Below are 21619 nucleotides of genomic sequence, written 5' to 3'. Positions count from 1 at the left end.
GGAATATTTTGTTGACGATTATTCTCAAATAGAAAAAAATAAGTTATTAGAATAACAAATTGAATTAAATTGTTCATTTGATACATGTTCAATTACAGTGTGTCTAAGTCTTCTTTCCCCTAAGAGTTTCTTAGCGAGAGACTAAAAAGAATAAGGCCACACTGAACAAGCTTTCTGCAGACGTTCTTCCTTGAATGGCACAAAGCTATGCGAGTGGCATATACCTGCCAAAAAACCCAAACAAACCCATCCAATTCCTCCACAGCCATTGCAGTACTGAATGATGGATGTTACAGAGTTGTGGAGAAAGCATGAAATACTGGGGGGGGAATCAATCAATGACTTAACATACATGAGACTGCAACTTTTGACATGTATTTCTGCAGCATCTCTGCACAATGTGAATTTTGCTACCTGGTGTAGCAAAATTGTACCTCCTTTTTCTGATTCTTAAAAAAAACCCCAAGAATATAAATGGTATTTTAAGAACATTTAACTGATGCATGAATATTTCTGATATCTTTCATGTAGAAATCTATTTCACCATTTGCTTGAGACTGAAAGAAGCAGTCTTCAATATCAAATGCAGAAGAGGACTTAAAAAATGTGAAGTCAGTTTTGTTTATTTTTTAGAAAGCAATAGAGTACTTTGAAGCTTTCTCTTTATATAGGTGGAAAACACCTTTGACTGTCAGTTGTGTTAATGGAGAGAAAATTTCTAATTGTTCTCAACCCTGCCAAAATGTTGTATTTTTTTTGTTTCTGAGACTTTCTTTAATGATACAAGAACCATCACGTTTCTAGCACATACGTAATTAATTTTTAAGAGCAAGTTTAATTAACTGATTTTATTGAAGTCCAAATTTCTGTGAACAGATCTGTGTAGTATTTATAGTCAAGCTTCAATCTCCCACATAATTAACAATTAGGGTCACCGTTAATTACAATGACTTGAAACCTAAAACTTATTTTAGAAAGCATGTCCTGAACATAATGGTAGTTACTGAAGAGTCACTGTTGAATAAAGCCCAAAGATGCCAGATATTTCTTTCATGGCATACCACAGACCTCCAGAACAGTGCCTCATAGGAAGGTGATTTCACTGTCCAAAGATGCTCACAGTCTTAAGGAGGAAAAGCAAACAAAACCAGAGGGGATTTTAAGGTCTGTCAGCCAGATGAGCAATTGAGAATCTGGAGTTTTTGCTACTTCCCTATTTGCTAAAAAAATAACAACTAGGAAATGGTCATCCTGGAAAAATTTATGAAAGAGGAGCATATGAGAAGAAAGAGACAGGAATGTTTAAGACAAATCCCTGGATAATGCTATACTGCTGTGCTGCAGAACAGCACTACAGGCCAGGTATGATAAAACTAGCACTAAGCATGAACATAGCCAGAGCTTACAGCACAGGCAAAGTAAAACCTCAATTCTGACTATCAAAGACAGATCTTAATCAAATGCTGTTACCACTGAAGGAAAAACAAGAAAAAAAGGAAAGCAAAGGAAGAAAAAAAGAAGTTCAGCAACCTTAAATATTACATACCTTTAGGGACCGATTCCTTACAAGTACTAAACACTCATAAGACTTAGTGAACCTAAATTATAAATGTAAAACTCAAAGAGGATGACTTTCTCTAAAGACAAACATCTAGCAAACTTTCCAAATTACTGACATAGCTATGAGCACAGCTACAACTATACTGAGGCAGACACAAAAATTATCCTGATGTGGTAAAATGAGTCACACTCTTGATGAAAAATTTCGGCAAACAGGCTATCATGACAGATGGCAAGAAAACCTAAGTTCCATGCCTTTCCCTCAAATTTAAAACAATCTTTGTGAGAGGAAGGCACACAACACACATTTTCTGTAATTAACTCTGTTAAATCTGATTAAATGTCTCTAATGAAATGCTTTATACATAACACATAAAAATAAGTTGATCCATGTATTGTACCTGCTTTGTGGCACTTGTTTGCTAATTACTATTTGACAAAATTCATTATGTTTTTCTAGTAATTCTACCAATGCTCTTGACAAAACTCTCATACAGCACTGCAAAGAATCAAGTAGATGTTGTTAACCTTGAATTTGGCAAGACTTTCAACACTGTCCCCCATTCCCACAGACGAATGGCTCAAGTTAAAACAGACAGTGCAGCAGACTGGTAAGTTGGCTGAACTGGAGATTTACAGGTTTGTAACCACTCATGAAATCTAACTGGAGACTTTAGACCAGTGGTGCACTCCACAGGTTGATACTGGTGTCCACACTTGAACTTCTCCATTAATGACCTGGATGATAGCACTGAGTGCATCCTCAGTGAATTTGCAGTAATAAAAATCTGGGAGGAGGAGCTGATACAGCAGAGGAACATGCTGCCATTCAGAGGCACCCTGACAAGGCACACAAATGGACCAACAAGAACCTCTTGAAGTTCAAGGGAAAATCCCAACTCCTGAACTACAGGAGAAATATGCACCAAAGCAGACTGGAATGCACTAAATATAATTTAAAGATCATTAAAAATCCTTTCCCGTGAAAACAGTCCACTATTGCAATAGGTTGTCCAGAGATGTTTTGGAGCCTCCATCCTTGGAAATATTCAAAATCCAAATGGATACAGTCCTGAGCTCTGAGCGAATCCATTTTAAGGAGGAGGGTTTGGCTCCATGGTCAATAATATCATGGTCTTGTCTTTATTCATCTCACATAAAGAATATTCTGTCATTGAGAAAGATACTGAAGCTCTCTATCAGATGATTAAACAATTAATTACTTAATTTAGAGCTGGTTGGAAACAAAGGCAGTCCTCCCTTGGCATCCATGAGCTAACTGCTCTTGAGGGAAGTGGGGAAATAGCAGAATAAAACTGGGGCTTCATTAAAGCCTATAAATCTCTGAAATTATGCACTTGAAGAAAAGCCAAAACACACAATATGTCAGGGTATACAGAACCCATTTGTCAAAATGAACACACATATTTAAAAGTGATAACAGTGAATATTACTTTTATTTGAAGTATTTTAATATAAAAGTCACAAACAGCTAATTCTGCAAAAGTATCTGGATATGAAAAGATTTAAACGTCAAGAAAGATGTGCTGTTTTACTGCTACTGTCCATATAACACATAGATGGAAACACTGTTTTCTCATTGTTTCCTACCTCAGGCAAGACCAAGGCAATTAAACTGTTTTTTAAAAATAAAGGACTGCATATATTCAGGCTACTACACTACCTGTACTACAAGATAACAGCTATCACCTTACCGAACTATTAGAGCATGCACATACACCAGTTACGTGGTTAAATATATTGCTAACAGAGGTTTACAGATGTAAATGGGAATTCTCCATTTTGCTTTAAGAAGCACTAAATGCCCAGTAAAAGGTGACAGAACTGAACTCTCAACATAAGCTTCAGGAATGTGTAACCATCTGCTGGATCTCTAGAACAAGCAATTGTGATCAGTGTAACATCCCAATTAACGTAAGTACAAAATGAAAATATATTTTGTATATAAAATCAACACAGAAAATAAAGGTTCTATCTTTCCAGCACAAGCAATAAATCAATAGATGCATTTAAGTACAGATTTTCTATTACTCAAAAGCAAAATTTAACTGGTAGTTAGGCACTATGAACACCAGCACTTATCTTCACAGCTTATAACCAATGGGGAATGATGAAATAGATAAGTAAATCTTTTTCATGTTTCACTGAAAACAAGTCTACCACAGAAGAACAACTTGGAGGCCCACAAAACATTTTCTTACAGAAAAATCTATTTCAGTTGTGTTCCATTAGTATTTTTATGGTTGCCTTCCCTTAAAAATCTTCCTGTTCTCATGGCTTCTTCTTTTATTATATTTCCTTTTTTTACTACACTTCCCTTCTAGAAATACTTTCCTGTACCCATGGATCATCTTGGAAGTATTGGTCAGCTTTGGAAACAAAAAACACTGTGAGTGCTCATGAACAGCTGTAACATACACCTATGTTCGCTCATGCTATTTAGGAAGTCTCCATCAACACTTTTATCTGTGCTTTTGCATAAAGTAAAATTCAAGAAAATAAAATTCCTTGGTTTGAGCAATACTAGGAATAGCCATGTAGAACAACTTAAAAGTGTACGTTAATGTTCTTTAAAGGGTTAGTCCACTTTAAGTATTCACAATATGTAAGCATATGCCTTCTACTGTGGAAATAATATGCATCCTTTGAGCAACAGATGAGTATTAGTATGGCTCCAAGCTCTTTTGTTTAGGTAGAAAATAAAAATACTGAAGTTAATTGCTGTATGGCCATTTGCATTGTGAATTAGTGAGTAAGAGTGATCCTGAGACCAGTGGTCTATCTTTTAGACCATGCTAAGAACCATTTCCCCAGCTGCTCAGAAAAAGTAATCATAACTTCATTTGCGAAAAAAATTGTCTGCCTTTAGGAGATAATTCTATATAATTATAGACATTATTCCTATCTTTACTATCTACATTTGAAATCTCTATTACGTGTTTTTATTTCATTATATATTCCACCCTCCCTCTGGAATTCTTTTTACTCTTCTCAAGGATACAAAACAAAAACACTTTGAAATTAAGGTGCCAATTTTTTGTCTTATTTTACAGGTGCCCAGAAAAAATGGCATGAAATTATAAATTTTATTATTAAATACTGTGATTATCAATGAAACATATTATTAGCAAAATAAACATCACGAATGTACATAATTGCATTGCTTACCTTTTTCTCAAAATCTTTCAATATAAAATATCTTTAGGGGAAAAAAAATCTAAAAATAGATTTAAAACAACTGCAAATAGACTATCAGGCAGTATGATCATGTATTAGTATATATGTTTTTAAATTATATTCTTTTTGAGTGCCCATGTTTAAGATACTTTAGTAAGCATTAAAATATTATCAAAATATTAAATTAAGAAAAGCTGGCAATCTCATCCTCTTCTACAAACTTACACTAATAAATAGATATACAGCTTAAAGAAAAAAAATAGTATTACAAAGAAACACGCATCAGCATTGGACTGTATCACACTGCGCTTAATAAACAGTATCACATATAACCAAACTGGGTTAGTCCCCAAAAGAGCTGCACAGCAAAATTTTAAAAGGCAGAAAATAAAAAAGTCTTCATAGAAGTTATCACCTCTTCCCTAAAAAGAGTGAAGAAATAAAGAAACTTACCACTTTCAGCAGTGAAAGAATACAGAGGATTCAGTGGAATACTCAGAGCGCCTGGCAGTCTTAGCTTGGAGTGTGGTGAGAGAGATGATGGTGCAGGAAGCAAGAGATTTGAGTTTGCCTGAAATAGGAAGACAAATCAGAAAGTGAAGTATCATTTCCTGGGTCACTTACTGATGTAATAGCTAGAAGATAAATATTTGTTTACTGTAAATAACGATTAAATTCCAGGAAAAAAAATCAAAACTCAAGTTAATGATGGTTAACAACTTCAATATTTATTTTTTCTTAGCATTTGGAGATACAGACTTGGAAGTATTACTGGCACAGCAATAAACTGAATTGTATGTTTATAAATGGACACTAACTCTCAAGCAGTGCAATGGAGCAGAATTGTTCAAACCAGCATTTTGTTGCATCTTCTTGTATGAAAATTACAAGACCTACATAAGCTCATAAACTTATACATATAAAATAATTACTCTTTTTTGAGTACTCAAACTATACTACATCTATGAAGAGATACTCACCACTATAGGAAAAAAAAATCTTAAACCAGTCCTAGCACAGAACTGATTTCTGTAAAGGAATAAACACCAAAATCCCAGGCACTTCCTATATGCAAATTATATATAATATAATTCCAGTCTTACTCTCCATAGCAACAAAGATAATGTAGTTAAAATCTGTTTTCCTCTGGAGTTTCTTTATATACATATATACAACAATTACAAAACAAAGGCCTGTCCCAAACTTTACTCTTGTCATATTATGCAATAGAGTCTATGAAAAAAAATCTAATGATCTCAACTTTTTGGTTGATCCCATTGAAAATTTTAGTGTTTGTTAAATATATTTTGACTGCTTTAATACACCAAAGCCAAGGCAGAAGAAAAACAGGCCTTGAATAAAATATTTGTAACTTCCCTCAAGCAAGATATTAATATACTAAAATTCATGAGAATTATTTACATAAGATAACATAATCCTTGACCCTTTTAAAAGTTAAGCCTATTTCATCATATAGAATAAAAGCATATGGTCACTTAATCCAACTAAAACCTCCCAATCAGTAGAGCACTACCTTTGGCCTCAGTAAACTCTAGATCAGAATCTTAAACTTCAGCTGTGGGCCAGTGATATTTTCCAAATTTTCAAATTACTTGCTTTAAATTCTGTTTAAAGAAAGAAAACAATCACTGATTCACTTTCGTTTGACTATCTCAAAAATGACATTTTATATAACTATAATTTCTGTAATTCAATAAATATTTTTCAATTCAATAATGCATAAGTATTGGCAGGTGTACTAGAATGCAGGTAATATAGCAGTAAAAATGTGTAATGAGTTACTTGACTGGGCCAGAGGGTATCTGCCACCAACTGCTTTGCACCACTACGCCTGACCTTCATCTTAAGATGTCTGGTTTTTTGGGCAGGAATATGGATTAAATTCTAATGTGCAAAGTTTATAGTAAAAACTATCTTTGACTAACAAGGAATCTTGTAGCAAAAGTGCACAATTGTAATGACTATACTCCAAAACTGACAGAAAGAAAATCCAGACAGAAAATCAAATTAATCATTGAGCACGATTTTAAAAAAGCATTAAACCTGCTAGATTTTACTACAGGGTACAAATTTAAATGAATGCTAATAAACAGTAGCTGGGAAACATTATCAGAATGGAGGCCTGTCTCTCTCAACAACTGCAACAACAATATCAATCTGCTTTTCTTACACTTACATATGCAAGCAAGTAAGCTTCATTAATATGAAGTCTTTTCTGATACAAAAAATGGTGGAAAGCCATTAACTTACCTATTTACTCAAACACAATAAAAATAATCTGTTCTGCAAATGTTTTGAGCTCAGCTTCCCAGTGTTTCATCTTCTTTGACCCACTGTAAACTCTAGGGAGGGCCTTTCTCTCTAGATAAATGAGAAGGTCTCCCCTTTGCATGACTTTCTTGTGAAGCACACACTACACTACAAGACAAACAGTGGCTTTCCAGTCAAATACTTTAATGAAAGTCTCCTTCAAATTTGCTATCAAAAATGAGATTTCAGATAATACAAGGACAGGACAGAGCAAACTATTGAAAACTAACACTTAATAGATGTCTCTGCAGTTCATCCTGGAAGGAAGAATTATGAAGCTAAGCTTTCTTGATTCTAGTCCTTGAACAAATTATGTAAGAGATTTGGAACTCTATGTAAATTATTCCTGTACAACACTTAATTCACTTCTCTTTATTTTCCTGCTGTATTATGCAAACGCTCTCACAATACATGCCAAATAGCATGCTTTGAAATCAGATGCAACAAAACACATAAAAGAGATGACAATGTACAGTCCTGAGGATTTAAGAAAATCACCTGTTCTAAAATGCAGCACAAGTTCTCTTAGAATACTTTCTTCTTGTCCAAGGCCTTAAAAACAAGATTAAAACCTTTTTAATGAAAGAGATATGAAAAATGAAGTTTTATATCTAAGTAGTCTTACAGGAAGTGATTCATTCCTCCTCTTGATGGCAGTGAAGCTGAATTCAGGTGAACTATAAAAGACTGTCCATCCAAATTAGAGACAAAAACAGAATTTCAATGACCTTTCTGCCACTAGCTCTTAAGAATTATTTAAATCTCTAAGAGGTCCAAGGAGGAAAAAAAGCCACAACATTGTAACAGAAATGGGAAGCACTCAGCAATAAGTGAGGAATAGTGAATCAAGCACAACTGCTTCCAGGTGAAGTATGCTATTCTATGAAAACTAATTAATTCTCCTACAGCAGGCAGACATAAGACTAGCCACAGTACAAAAAGACATTATTTTTGAAATGCATGATGTGGGAAATCATTGCTAAATACCTTTACAACAATGAGCAAAGTTGGCTAAGATAGCCAACCATGAATTTACTCATTTTTGCTGATTTCTTCATGCATAAACCACAACTTTATCAAAGATACAGTTTATTACTATTGTGAATTTACTAAGACTAAGAGTTAAAACACTCTTATTGTTTCCATCACAATAAAGATACCTTCACATTTTTTGCCAGGTTTAAACAAAGATTTGCATTTTCTTTTTTGTGTTAGGGCAGCTCTATGCAAATAATGCAAATACACACTTTCAGTGAAACTAGTTTTCACATTAAAAGTGAATTGCATAAGATAAAAATTAGAACGCTCTAAGACTTGACAATGTGGCAAAAGCATATATTGAGAGATAAAGCAGCCAACATGTAATTGATTCTGAGACTAATACTCCAGAGTATATACAGATGCTATTCCTAAGTGCTACAAAGATGCCAGACATCTAAAAGCCGAATTTTAGAGCTAGAATACTACGTTTTCAAAGAAAGCCCTTCTCTCTACACCTACACAACATATGTCATCCCCTTGTTATGGATAGTTATAAACTGTTTTTAACTGCTAGTTGGAAGTGAAATTAAAAAAACATTAATAGCAACATTGAATGAAAAACACTTATGAGTACTTCCAAGAGCCAGAGGTGAGTTAAATTTTTCCTATCAAAAACCTCCATTAATAGAATCATGTATTAGTATTAGCTTCTTGAGGTAGAGATAAATAACTGCTGCCAAGATTCACTACTCTGTAATTTCTTGATGAGCTACAGAAGCTAATTCTGCATTCTGGTTTCATACAGAAATTAACTTTTACCTTTTGTATAAAAAGGTTTTCGCTTTTGCAAATTGCTAAAGCTTTAACACAATAGTCAACTCCTGGTTCTAATTTATGGGCTAAGAATGGCAATGCTGCAGAAGAGAAGAAAAGAAACTATCATTTCTTAAGGTTCATGTTTAGGTAAAAAGAAAAAAAAACAAAAAAAACTATTGGTTCTAATGGGACCTGGAAAGGGGGCACGGGTCATAAGACAAAGAACCCAAGCTTATATAGAATCAGAGTATTCTCTAAGCTTGAATGTATTGATATCACATTTTCTAGTCCTATATCTAAGTCACAGAACTCTAAACTCTACCCTTTAAAGTTAGTTTTAAATCCAGTAGCTATGCTGTTGACACATGTTAAAACCAGAGACCCCCATGTAGGCAGATCTGTCATTTGTGTGTTCCAGCACCTTTGTGCTGGACATGACCCCAGGTGTGACCTTAGGCCAGGTCTACGAGGCATGCTGCCACCATGCTTGTCCCAACATGGTATTTCCTCTGTATCTGTAACAAGGGCATGCAAACATGATCCAAAGATCAGGATTACTTTGCACTGGGGCTGCCTCACCTTGAGTGCTGTGTGCAGTTTCGGGTGCCACAACATAAGACAGACATTAAACAGAGTGTCCAAAGGACAGAAACAAAGATGGTGAAGTGGTGAAGGGCAGGGACGAGAAGCTGTAAGAGGAGTGGCTGAGGTCACTTGATCTGCTCAGCCTGAGGAAACTGAGGACAGACCTCACTGCAGTTACAACTTCCCTGTGTGGGGAAGAGAAGGTGCAGACACTGATCTCTCCTCTGTGGTAACCAGCGACAGGGCCCAAGGGAATGGCCTGAAGTTGTGTTAGGGGAAGTTTAGGTTGAATATCAGGAAAAGTTTTTTCACCCAGAGGGTGGCTGGGCACTGGAACAGGCTCCCCAGGGAAGCAGTCACAGCACCAGACTGACAGAGTTCCAGGAGTGTTTGAACACTGCTCTTGGGCACATGGTGTGGCTCTTGGGGATGGTGCTGTGCAGTGCCAGGAGTTGGACTTGATCTCTGGGGATCCTTCCAATTCAACATATCTATGATTCTGTGAAATATATACAAGGTAACACCTGTGTTCTCATCTGGATTTTTAATGTTCCAACTTGACCACAGGGTAGCAAGCCAACCTATGTGTGGTTTCCTAAAGTCATCTTTTTCCATTTGCACTTGTCTGTTCCCATAAATATTAGCACATTCTCACACATGTGGCTGAGTGGCAACTTTCAAGAGTTCTACTTTGACAAACACTTCAGCAAACCATTAATGTGAGTGTGCATTCTAATAAGCCTTCCAGCACAGCCTGCACTTACATACACGCATAATTTTTCATATGATAAAGGGAATTGCACACACATTAAAAACTAATTCCCAATTACAATCAGTACAAGTTTTAAGTTTTAATGTTGTATAATTTACTCTGAGGCTGTCCATAATGTGATAAATCAGGCAGGCAATACTGCAGCCACATGCAAAAAATGAGCTTATCCCTGCTTGAAAAGTATCTACCACTGTCCCCTGAGTGTCATGTTGCATCACTGAAAAGATTAGCTGCAAGACTCCTTTTAAGGAAATCTCCTCCCCCATATCTCAGTGGTTCATAAATTCCTGCAAGGAAGCACTCTCAGTGTTTATAGTCACTATTGCCATGTGACAGATACCGAACAATGTGCATTCTTTCAGCTACCATCCTGTGCTGTTTGGAAACTCCCACAGTAAGAAGACTCGGATGAACTTTTGGACATCTCCCACATGGATAGAGGGCTTGGAGTATGCTTGGAGTCAAAACCACTGATCATTACTCTGCTCACAGTGGACTCACTCATCCCAAACTAATCAATGGAAATCTAGGATTACAGAACTCCAGTGGCTGAAAGTTATTCTTTCAAACACAGTTGTAGGCTTATCTATTTCGTCTAGTCACACAGTAACATGGAACTTCTGGATACTTCTGCTAAACCAGATTTGTCTTTCACAATCCAGACTGCTGGTTAATCTGGGAGTAAACAGCTGCAATAATAAAGACTCTCATAAATTCTCTAACCTAATCTTTTTCTTCATATGACCGACATCCAGAACAGTAAAAATTTATCCTGCAGCACTTGTCCCAGACACAAGGCTACATGTTCCATTCTCTCCATGTTGTGCCTTTTTCTGATAAACAACTTGATATCTCTCACTTTGTAGGTGAGGGGAAGAATGAGAAGGAAGTAGAAACAAGGTTTGCTTCCTTGTGTCAGGCCACATGTAATTGAAAGGTAGAAGCAGCAGACTACTGTTATCCATGAGAGCTACCGTGTGCTGTTTCATGAAGGGGTTCACTGGGCGTTCACAGTCCAGAAATCTGCGGTCTGTGTGAAGGTCTGTGGGATAGTTTTCTTCCAGACAGTTTCAAAGTACAGGCCTAGTGGGGATGCCAAAGCCTAAACCAGACTAAATCTAATCCAAAGTAAAACCCCTACAGCATGATGATAGTAGTTACAGCAACCTCAGCAACAATTTTCATCTACTCGTCTGCTTCTTTTGTGATTCACTGGTTATTAATGCAGACAAAACCTAAAGCTACCAAAAAAAATCTACATGTACTCAAAAGTACTTCAAAATTAAAAACAGCAAATGCAAACCCAAATGCAAGTTCATGTCATTGTGAAAAGTAATTATTTACAGTGCTCCTCAGCTACATTTTGCATCCTTGTTGCATGCAAAATTGTCTCAAGTTGGGGAAATCAACTGAATTAAATTTATTGCCAATTACAAAAGCTATAATTACTGATTTGAGTATAGAGAAACAAGACAAATAGTAAAACACACAACCAAACACTTTTCATCCCTCTTTGTCTCCACTTCAGGCACCTTTTTGCTCCTTTCTAATCCCCAGTCTCCTTGATTTCAAAATTACATTAGACTCAGTCCCTTTGGAAAGGAAATGGAAGGGTGGTGCAGTAGAGTGAGGCTAGTGCACTTGCTCTTTTTGAATCTTCTTTTTTTCTTGCTCTTTTCAACTGCTTTAGTATGGATCCTCCACCAGACAACATCCCCTTGGGGCTGCACATTTTCAGCATGGATACTTCCATTGTTGCAACCTGTTTGGAGGGGTACCTTCATCTGTATTTTCTTTTGCATGTCCTCGTGTATCTCTTGTCTTTCCCTTCAAGCCTATTCTGTTATATCCCCAGTATTACCATTTCTGCATTGTCTTTTGTCTCTTGCACCACCTTCCTGCCTCCTTCTGTGTCTTGCATATCTCCTCATTTCACATGACTTAGCACATCTCTTCTCCTCTATCTTCGCTTGTGCCCCCTGACACGTTTTCCTTTGCATTTTTCCTCTGTTATGGTATTTCCTGTCTCTAGTAGGTTCTGACCTATCTTAAATCTGTTTTCTCAGAGGTGCCATATTCTGTTCAGTTCGTTTCAGTTGTGCAGTGGGTCCATATTGTCCTTCACTGAGCTGGCCTGAAACATCTGTGCCCAGCACAGGGCATGCTCTCCCCGCAGCCCTGCATCTCCCTGAAACCCCTACTATTTACGCCACATACAATTTTTAAGGTATCCATAATGATCTATGGATCCCTGATTTTACATAAATGGACAAACAGCAATGGATACTAGCACAAAAAAATCCCTTGTCATCGGTACATGAAAAACAAATTTTTTTAAGATTGCTCTTTTCTTAAGAGCTACTTATACCTGCATTAGTATAAGTGAGAGATGCCATGACAACACATCTGGCTTTTTAAGTATAGCAGTTCCAGAATATGGAAAGACTATATACTTCTGAAATTAAGTTTGACTTACCACAACAGAATCAAGTTTTTGTTTCACCTTCTGCACTCTCATTGATGCTCTTGCAACATTGAGAAACTGATCTGCTGGAGACATCACTGAGTTTTTTTGTATAGGAATTTCAGAAAAACTGCTAAAGAAGTGTGGCCCTCTTGGTGCAGCTGTGGTAAGTGAGGAACTGAGATCTCTTACAAGTTCAGCTTCCTGTTGAGCAACTGTAGAAATAACCAACATTAATGTCTCAGGTGAAGCCTTATAATGCCATGGGAAAAAAATTGAAGGAGCACGGTCATTTTGCCAGTCTATGTCTCCAGTCAAATACCATCAGAAACTACAGTCCTACAGGGAAAACCTGAAAGCAACATGAAATTTTCCCCTTACCACCTGATTTTCCCCCTAGCTCTTCTGATCACAATATCTCACTCCAGTTATTTGTGTTTAGTAATCCCTCATACAGAACTGGTATTTTTGTATTACTTATAAACAATAGTGTTCCTCATGCAGAAATATTGGCATTAGGTAGGGGGAAAGAGTGGGAAGAGAAAGGAATTTTTCAAAGGCAATAAAGTTATAAAGCCTGCACTGAGTTCAGGTTGGTGACGTTGCACATTTTTTCTAGCTTAGTTCAAGTGAGTTTGTGATATCTGAGCAATATTTCATACGTTGACAGACATACAGGCATAGGACACACTGCCTGACAAGTTGACTTTTGCAATTTTTTGTACTATGGTCTCAAGCCAACAAAGGTTAAAATAATTCTTTGTGGAAGTTCTGCCCATGATATTAATAAAACTGCTTGTGTATCTAAAACAAATGCTGTCAGAGTCTTAAAAATCAGTATTTTAGTCAGAGACTAAAATTAGTATTACTGTATGTTTAAATCTTTCAACGCTGTGTCAATGACTATTTTCTGAAAGCAAAAAGGTTGCATTTAACCAAAAAAGGCACATAAAAATAATAACCAACAATACAAAAAAAGACCACAACCTATGCAAAGCCTTATTGTCAGCAGTTGCTTGTGTCAGAAGACACAAATAACTATTACTTTGCTGTGTGATCTCTAAATGTGCATGCACAAATATATATATTTCAAACTACTATGTTAAGTTTAAGGCTCACTGTCTGCTTATCAGAAAATTCTGAACAAACCCTTCGCCCAAAAAAAGTCTTTGTTTTTTAAAATACCAATATCCTATTTAATTGAAGTATAGCACTGAATATTGATTGCAATGTCACTCCACTTAATGTTCCTGTAAAAGTCAACCAATTCAACAAATAACCTACACTGAGAATTTATATGAGTAATCCTTCTACTACATGTTACTTAAAAAGCCAGTGTATAAAGATAGGATTAGCTTTACAGATCTACGTCCTCTGCAAACATAATTCATACAAAAAATTACTGCATATTAATTGCTGCAAAAAAATTTCTGCATGTTTTTAAAATATGAACACATTAACTCTCTAGATGCAAATGTCTTTAATTGAACACAACTATCAAAAAGGCCTGTGAAGGACAATCTGAATTTTATTCTGTATACCAAAACTTCCAATTTATTTTTTACTATCTTCTCTTCAATATGACATGGGGAATACACGTCACTGACACAATGACATCACAGCTATAACAGCTATTTCTCAGAAGTCTATACACTCTCATTCATTTCTATATGGCTCTTCAACATTATTTTGCAACATAGCTGCCACAAACTACTCAGATTCCAATTAAGCTACTAATTAGTTTTCCAAATAATTGTTTTTTTCTGGATCAATAATCTACCTTGATATTGCAAAAAGGGCTTTTGTATAATGCTGCCTATATATGATAAAGTGTTACAAAAATCACACAGTATGAAACACAAAAAAATTGAGGGACCTATGGTGTTTCTGGCTAGGCCAAAACCCTTGCTTAAAGCAGCATCACATAGAACAGGCTGAGCAGGATCATGTTCAATCCAGTTTTGGTATCTCACAGGAAAAAGATATGCAGTATCATCAAATGACTGTTTTCTTTTTCTCTCAAAAGAAGTACAGATAGTAATAAATCACTTCTAAAAATAAAATACTTAAAGGCGAGTATCAAGAAAATTTGTACTGTACCTTTATAATCATAAATGTATATAAGTATTGGATGGTTTTGACCAAAGGCACAAAAAGACACCATGTGTTCATGTGGATGAAAGGCAACATCACGAAGTGGAGATGTGAAGGAGAGATCAGAATATGTCGCCACCTGATCTCCTGCAGAAATGAATTAAGTTTATTAATGCCATGGAAAAACATTTGAAACAGCCAAATAACAGTTGGTTAAATCTTGTATTACTGCAGTGTTTGCCACTGCTAATAAATGTTCTTCAGTCAATTTCCTGATTGAAAAGTTGTATTTTGGCATAAGACAAATGAAATTTTGTATGCTTATAAGTTATTCTGTAAGTCAGAAGTTAGTGCTGTTGCAATAGCTGCAGGAAATGCCAGAGGAGCATACACCAGGTTAGATGAGTTCTCTCATTCTGATAAACACATTCTTGAAAGGTGGCGTTCCACAGTATTTGTTTGTTCTTGCATTGTGCAAAGATAGCCATCTTACTTGTGGATTTCAGCTATATAATACTGATAACAGGAGTGAAAGTTGAGGAGAACATTATTTAAAAATATAAATAAAATTAGCTCTTCAGCTGATGGCATTATAAATGCAAATACACTGTGTATACAAAAGTCAAAATCCAATAAAAACACACTAATAACAAAGTTCCTCCTTTCTTTTACTTTTTATTATTTTTTAAAAGTTTTCAGGCAAATTATGTAGCAGCAAAGATGCAAGCTAACACAGTTGGAAACATGGAAAAAATTTCAAAACAGAACTGTTAGTTATCTGCCAGTTACAAAGTACATACCTTTGTTACTTTAAAATATTATATAAACTACAATTACAGACAGAATATAATGTCCTCAAATTCAAAATGGTATTCTGACTTTCTGCTCTTATTTTCATCTCTTTTACCTCCTGTACAAGAAACTACCCCACATTTTCATCACATTTTTCAGAAGATTCTGGTAGCTATTTTGAAACTCCTTGGCTTGGGGACTAATTCACAGTTAAACTTTATATACCACACACCAAAAAAAAATCAGTCTCTGGCCACCCACCACAGAGATTAAGTGGTTCTGCACAAGAACCTGATTCTCAAATCTAAACAACACAACATAAAACCTTACCTGACCTAAAACATTTTTGTGCACTCCATCTTAAGATCCTCACCACATGTAAAGAGTTGCAGTATACAAAAAGCTGAGCCTCAGGTGCTTAAGTCATGCTGGATATTACAAATGTTGCCTATATTAATTTCCTCTACAGAATTAAATCTCAGAGATTAATAACAGCTATTTAAAAGGTGGAGCTAAAGCTTCAGGATTTAAGAACGTCTCACTGAAGTTTTATTCCGTATCAAAAGTGTTCCAATAAACTTTAAAAAATCTTTTACCCTTCAGCTTTGACAATTTGGCTTAAGCCCATAAAATAATTAGTTACCTGTTTCTGGATTCCAAACATAAGCTCTTCCATCTTCACTTCCTGAAAACAGGAAGGTACCGCAAGGTGTTAAGGTGCTGTGAATCTTTTCTCTGTAATTTGTAGCACCTACATATTTCTTTGTTGCCAAGCTAAAGAAAGTTTGCAAATATAGAAGATACAGTCAGAATATAAAATGTAACTTTTTAAGTGTCAGTTCCCCTTCTATTCTTCAGAAAAATAAGTACATCTTGCAACCCAAATAGATATGCAAGCACACACTATTTGCAGAGTGAAGTATTTATTTACCCTTTATTTTCCCTAACCTTCATAATGCACCTGACAGTATAGATGAAAATGTACATCCTTGTCTTTCAGCAGAAAAAGGAAACCCTCAGATCTAGACAACAGATAGTGCAAATTACTGGATCTCTATCTTGATCCTGGGTTTTGCACAAAACAGGAAAATTAGCACTATTACACCAAGCTCTGTTAGAAAAGTTTTCATTATGCTTCTTGAGCTTGAATGATTAAACCTACGCAGCAGCTCTCTTCATCTCTTCAGACTAACGTCTACTTGTCTACCAGCAACAGAATCAAAAAAATTCAGAAATAAATGTTGATTTACTATTAATATGTTTGATATTATTTTGCAACTTAGGTATTCTAATCTTTTTTCAGTGAAACATTATTGGTCAGCACAGTAAGAATGATCAAATAATCTGTTGGCATCAAATAGAAGAGTATCCACGAAAGAATGGAAAGAGGAATAAATCAGCTTGTAAAAGGCTATTTTAAACATGAGGCATAGCTTGGAAAACAACATCAAAAGTTCAACATGGAGACTAACCCAGCAGCAGCACTACAATGCAGACTTTACGGCAAGAACAGCAGTAGGCCACCATAGCCCTCAAGGACAGAAGACAGTATTATTTCACATTTGTTACTGCAAAAACAGTGGAGGTATGCTGGGAGAAGTGCAGTGCATTTAATATTACAGGAAAATTATTTTAAACAATATTCCAAATAAATATACCCTAGATGATCCCACAGCAAGTCTATATTAGCCCAAATAAGAGTTTTAGCTGCATGAATAAGATAGATAGTATCTCCAAGATGTCATTAGAAGAGCCCTGCAAGATGTAAAACTAACCTTCATGTGAAACCCTAAGGAGAGGGCTGAACTAAAACCAAATCCCTGATTACATACCTAAGTGACAGGACACCAGTATTATCCAAAAAGAACAAAAAAAGCAAGTTCAAAGAAGAAAGTTAAGAGCAACCAGCTGTCAATCAAAGTGAACTGTGCTCATCTGTGACCTCCACCCCCTCTTTTCTCATGCAGGGAATGAACAGTTAATGCTGACGTGTAAAATTATCACTGCTGGGTATCTGACCCTGTGGTTTATTGATAGACTTAAAAGTCAATGTAACTGCGGGCTGTGGTCAAAGTAGCAGTCCTGGTGGTGTTCTCTCCACCCTTATTTTCCCAGGCTCTCCCTCATTTCTTCTCTAGTGTTTGGGCAGCTATCAGATAAATTTGACCAGAGAGCTGATTAAAATGAAAATTAATCATTTGTATTTGTAGGCTAATTTTTAGTTGGATCAGCTCACTGATCTGACTTACCCTACATCAAAAGATCTCTAGAAATGATAAAAAAGAAATGCTATGAATACACGGCCAAAGGTGTGGGAGATTGCAGGAGATGGTATGACCTATGGATAAATTTGCTTAAAATAATTGTGAAAATGCACCCCATATTAAACCCTTTCTGAAAGATTAATATGCATGCCCATCTTTCCCTCTCAAACTAAAACTCTCTGCATGTGTTAGAAAGAGAAGCAACAGAAGAACACTTCTTAAAAAACTACAGGTTCCCTCTCTTAATCCAGCAATTTCATGCTTCAATTGAGTTCAGCTTCTAGCATATTTTATAATTTACAGAAAAAGAGAAACATGCACCATAATACAGAAGAGTCCTCAGCTAGTTCAAGCATTCAATCCAGTACAGAAACAGAATTGCTTAGTTTCAAAATAACCTTCAAGATCATTAAGTCCAACTGTTAACACAGCACTGTCCCATCCACTGCTAATCCATATACCTAAGGGCCACCTCTACACATCTTTTAAATAGCTCCAGGGATTTTCTGTGTGGTAAGGAATGGAAAGAAACCTATAAAATTAAGGATGAAACATCTTAGAAAAGTTGTACATGTCTTCAATGTGATTTTCCAGAAGAGAATGTTCAAGTGCATCTTATCAACACATGTAAGTGATTGGTGAGAGACTCTGCTCACTCCCACCCAATGAAACACTCCCACCCAATGAAAATACAAAGAGGGGATGGACATAAATTGAAATATAGCTAATTCTGTTTAAAAATAAGAAATGTCTTTTATCTTGAGGGTGAATGAACACTAGAACATGTTGCTCACAGAAGTTGCAAAATTTTCACCCTGCAATATATAAAAAGTCCAATTGGATAAAGCTCTGAGTAGCATGCTGTTGTGATTTGACTATTGGGTTGAACTGGTCATTCTCCAACATCAACCTCAAGTGAGTTGATAATCTCCTTGCTTGTTATTTTTGTCATTAAAAAAATCATGCTTAAACCAATTAAGAAGGAAAAAATCATCAGAAACTGCAAAACTACCTCACAGCCTGATTAATAAACCATAATAGGTACATCACTGCATTTTTTATTATTTATGATGATAATTTCCATTTCATCATCAAAATATCCTTCCCAGAGTCTTTAAAATGCAAAACTAACACAAAAATATTACCACTTCCAAGTTCTTTTCATGCCCAGATTGCATTTCAAAAGTGAATTCACTCTTTAGAAGACTAACATTGTATTCTTCATGGCACTTTAGGCTCCCAAGTGATCTAGGATATTTTAGATATTCTACTCTAAAAGACTTACTAAATATCACCCAAAAGGTCTGTAACAAAGCAGCATATCGAAATAATTTCCTAACCATAACATTTCTATCCTTGATTATTAGGACGTCTTTTTTCTCCCCAGCTACACAACTAATACCATTATGGTATTTTATTTCTCCATGTAAATTTTAAAACATAAAGGAAATAAACATTTGTCACCAAAAATACCAACATTCTGAGATCCATAATTCTCAGAGTACTGTCTTTGGCATGGATTAATAAATGCCTTCCATTTGGATGCACTTCCAAATGATTTACTGGTGTTCCTTTAATATCATTTTCTTTTATTTCCTACAGAAGGATAGAAAAATAAAGAAAATTATGTAACTTTGTGTTTTAAAACTCATGTTTTTACACAGTATTGTCCATTTTTCTCTTGCATTACTACTTTTCTCCTCAATTCATTTTATTTGGTTAAAAAGTTTGCTCCTATATTACGGCATTACATCCTAGACATCAACTTTTTATAACCATGAGGCAGATTCTGTTGGGACTGAATTTTTAAATTTCTGAATTTCTAAAAAAAATAAGCTGATGGCAAAAATTCTGACTGAACATTAGGGCTCTAAGATATGAACAAATGTGTTTTTTAAAGCCTGTGGTCTATTTTATTTTTGTCTCTAGAGAGCAAAGCATTTACCTGTTAAAACAATGCTATCAAACCTCAAGTATTTTCAAACCTCAAGTATTTTCATGTTTTATATAGAAAAAAAATGACAGAACCATAGAATCCTAGAATATCCTTAGTTGCAAGGGCCCCACTATGAACATCAAAGATGAACTCCTGGCCCTGCACAGGACAGCCCCATGAATTACACCATGTGCCTTGAGAGTCCAAATATTTCTTGAATTTTCTCAAGCTTGGTGGTGTGATCACTTGCCTGGGCAGCCTGTTCCAGTGCCCAGCCCAATTAAATCACAAAATAATTTTTAAAAAGTCAGTGAATCACTGCACATTGTATCAGTTCTTCTACATCAGTTTTTAAAGAAAATCCTCTGCAGTTAAACAAAAGGTTATGTATTAAAAAAACTCAATTCAAATCAGATTACTAGATTTGGAACAATTCACATAAAAGCAATACTAGTTAAGAATCCTGTTTACCTTATTGACCTTCCAGTGTTGAAAAAGGTGTGGAGAACTTCCTTTGACAGGTGTATCCCAAACTATTATCAGTCCTGAACTATCTCCTGAGAACATGTGGTGTCCTGAGAAATAATGTCTTATAAGTAAAAGACCACCCACCAAACAATAATACACAAAACAAGAAACAACCTTTTGTTCTCTCATTTTTGTGAATAGGCAAATACCAATTCTTCCATCTCTTTTGCTATAATATAATCATTGCAAATGCATTTTGCTCATATTGCATGACATAAGCTGATACCATAAATCTAGATGTAGAACATACATTAAATACTGAGATGTGGAACATATTTTTTAATTTTTTAATTTTTATTCACATTCTAAAACCACCAAAAAGTGAGCATTTACAGCTCAATGAGCTTCACATAATAGCTCAATGCTTATACATTCACTAAAACAATTTTGAACTAGAACAAATAGTGTTTTCCAATATTTATTCTTTATAAAATTACAGTCTTCCTCTTCGTGATACCTACTCCAGTGACTAAAATGAACCACCTAACTATAACCCATCTTCAACTCTTCCTCCACTAGTACATGTCAGTACAACATTCACTTTCAGCTGTCAACCTACCAGTTAACATGACTCACAATGGTCAAACCTCTGTCCTTTTCTCTCCATGTTTCCTATTCTCTGGCAATATTGAAAATTCATCACCTTTCCACTTCTTCAGTCTAGAGCTATCTCCTCATTTTCTTTATCAAAGAGTCATAGATCGCTCTGGGTTGAAAGGGACCTTAAAAATCATCTAGTTCTGACCTCTCTGAAATGGGGAAGGACACCTTCTACTAGAACAAAGCCCAGACCAATATGGCCTTGAACACCTTCATCAATGGGGCATCCACAATTTCTCCTGTCCCAGTGTCTCAGCACTCTCCCAGTAAATTATTTCTTCCTAAGAAGAATACACTGCCTCCATGAAGTAAAGAAAACTATTAACACTCAAGCTGGTCTTCAATTGGAAAAACAACTATTCGTAAAAGCAATATTAACTACATACCTTCTGCATCAAAACAAAGTGTGTTGATGAAACTTTTATGGCCATCAAGCTCCTGTAGCAGTTGCCCATGGATTTCTCTCACATTTGCATCCCAGATTCTAATCACTGAGTCGTAACATCCTGTCACGACCAACGAGTCAGCAACTGGGTGGTACTTGGCAGTGTAGACAAATGAAGGATGAGGGAAAACTCTCACTGCAGATGCTGCCTTCATCTCTATTTTCCACATTCTAAAAGGAAGCAAAGTTAGAACTTCTACTGTATAAAGCAGTCACACACAGGTATAACTCATGCCCATATTTTGGACTACTG

General features: G+C 35.8%; 1 protein-coding gene across 7 annotated transcripts in view; it reads right to left on the bottom strand.

Moving 5' to 3' along the window:
* AHI1 (Abelson helper integration site 1) overlaps window positions 1–21619 on the bottom strand; it is an 83868-nt gene that overhangs the window by 40528 nt on the left and 21721 nt on the right. For all 7 annotated transcript variants that reach the window (XM_021540648.2, XM_021540652.2, XM_077782201.1 and 4 more), the window contains 7 exons: window positions 21308–21537; window positions 20265–20368; window positions 19335–19453; window positions 16237–16367; window positions 14808–14948; window positions 12720–12922; window positions 5212–5329 (listed from right to left, as the gene is read on the bottom strand). In XM_021540648.2, the coding sequence (XP_021396323.2) occupies window positions 5212–5329; window positions 12720–12922; window positions 14808–14948; window positions 16237–16367; window positions 19335–19453; window positions 20265–20368; window positions 21308–21537 (1046 nt within the window). The remainder of the gene's footprint in view (window positions 1–5211; window positions 5330–12719; window positions 12923–14807; window positions 14949–16236; window positions 16368–19334; window positions 19454–20264; window positions 20369–21307; window positions 21538–21619) is intronic.

This window comes from Lonchura striata, chromosome 3 (assembly GCF_046129695.1).
Source record: "Lonchura striata isolate bLonStr1 chromosome 3, bLonStr1.mat, whole genome shotgun sequence".
NCBI lineage: Eukaryota > Metazoa > Chordata > Aves > Passeriformes > Estrildidae > Lonchura > Lonchura striata.
Note: the sequence above shows the minus strand (reverse complement) of the source record. Positions and strands in the feature narration are given on the sequence as shown.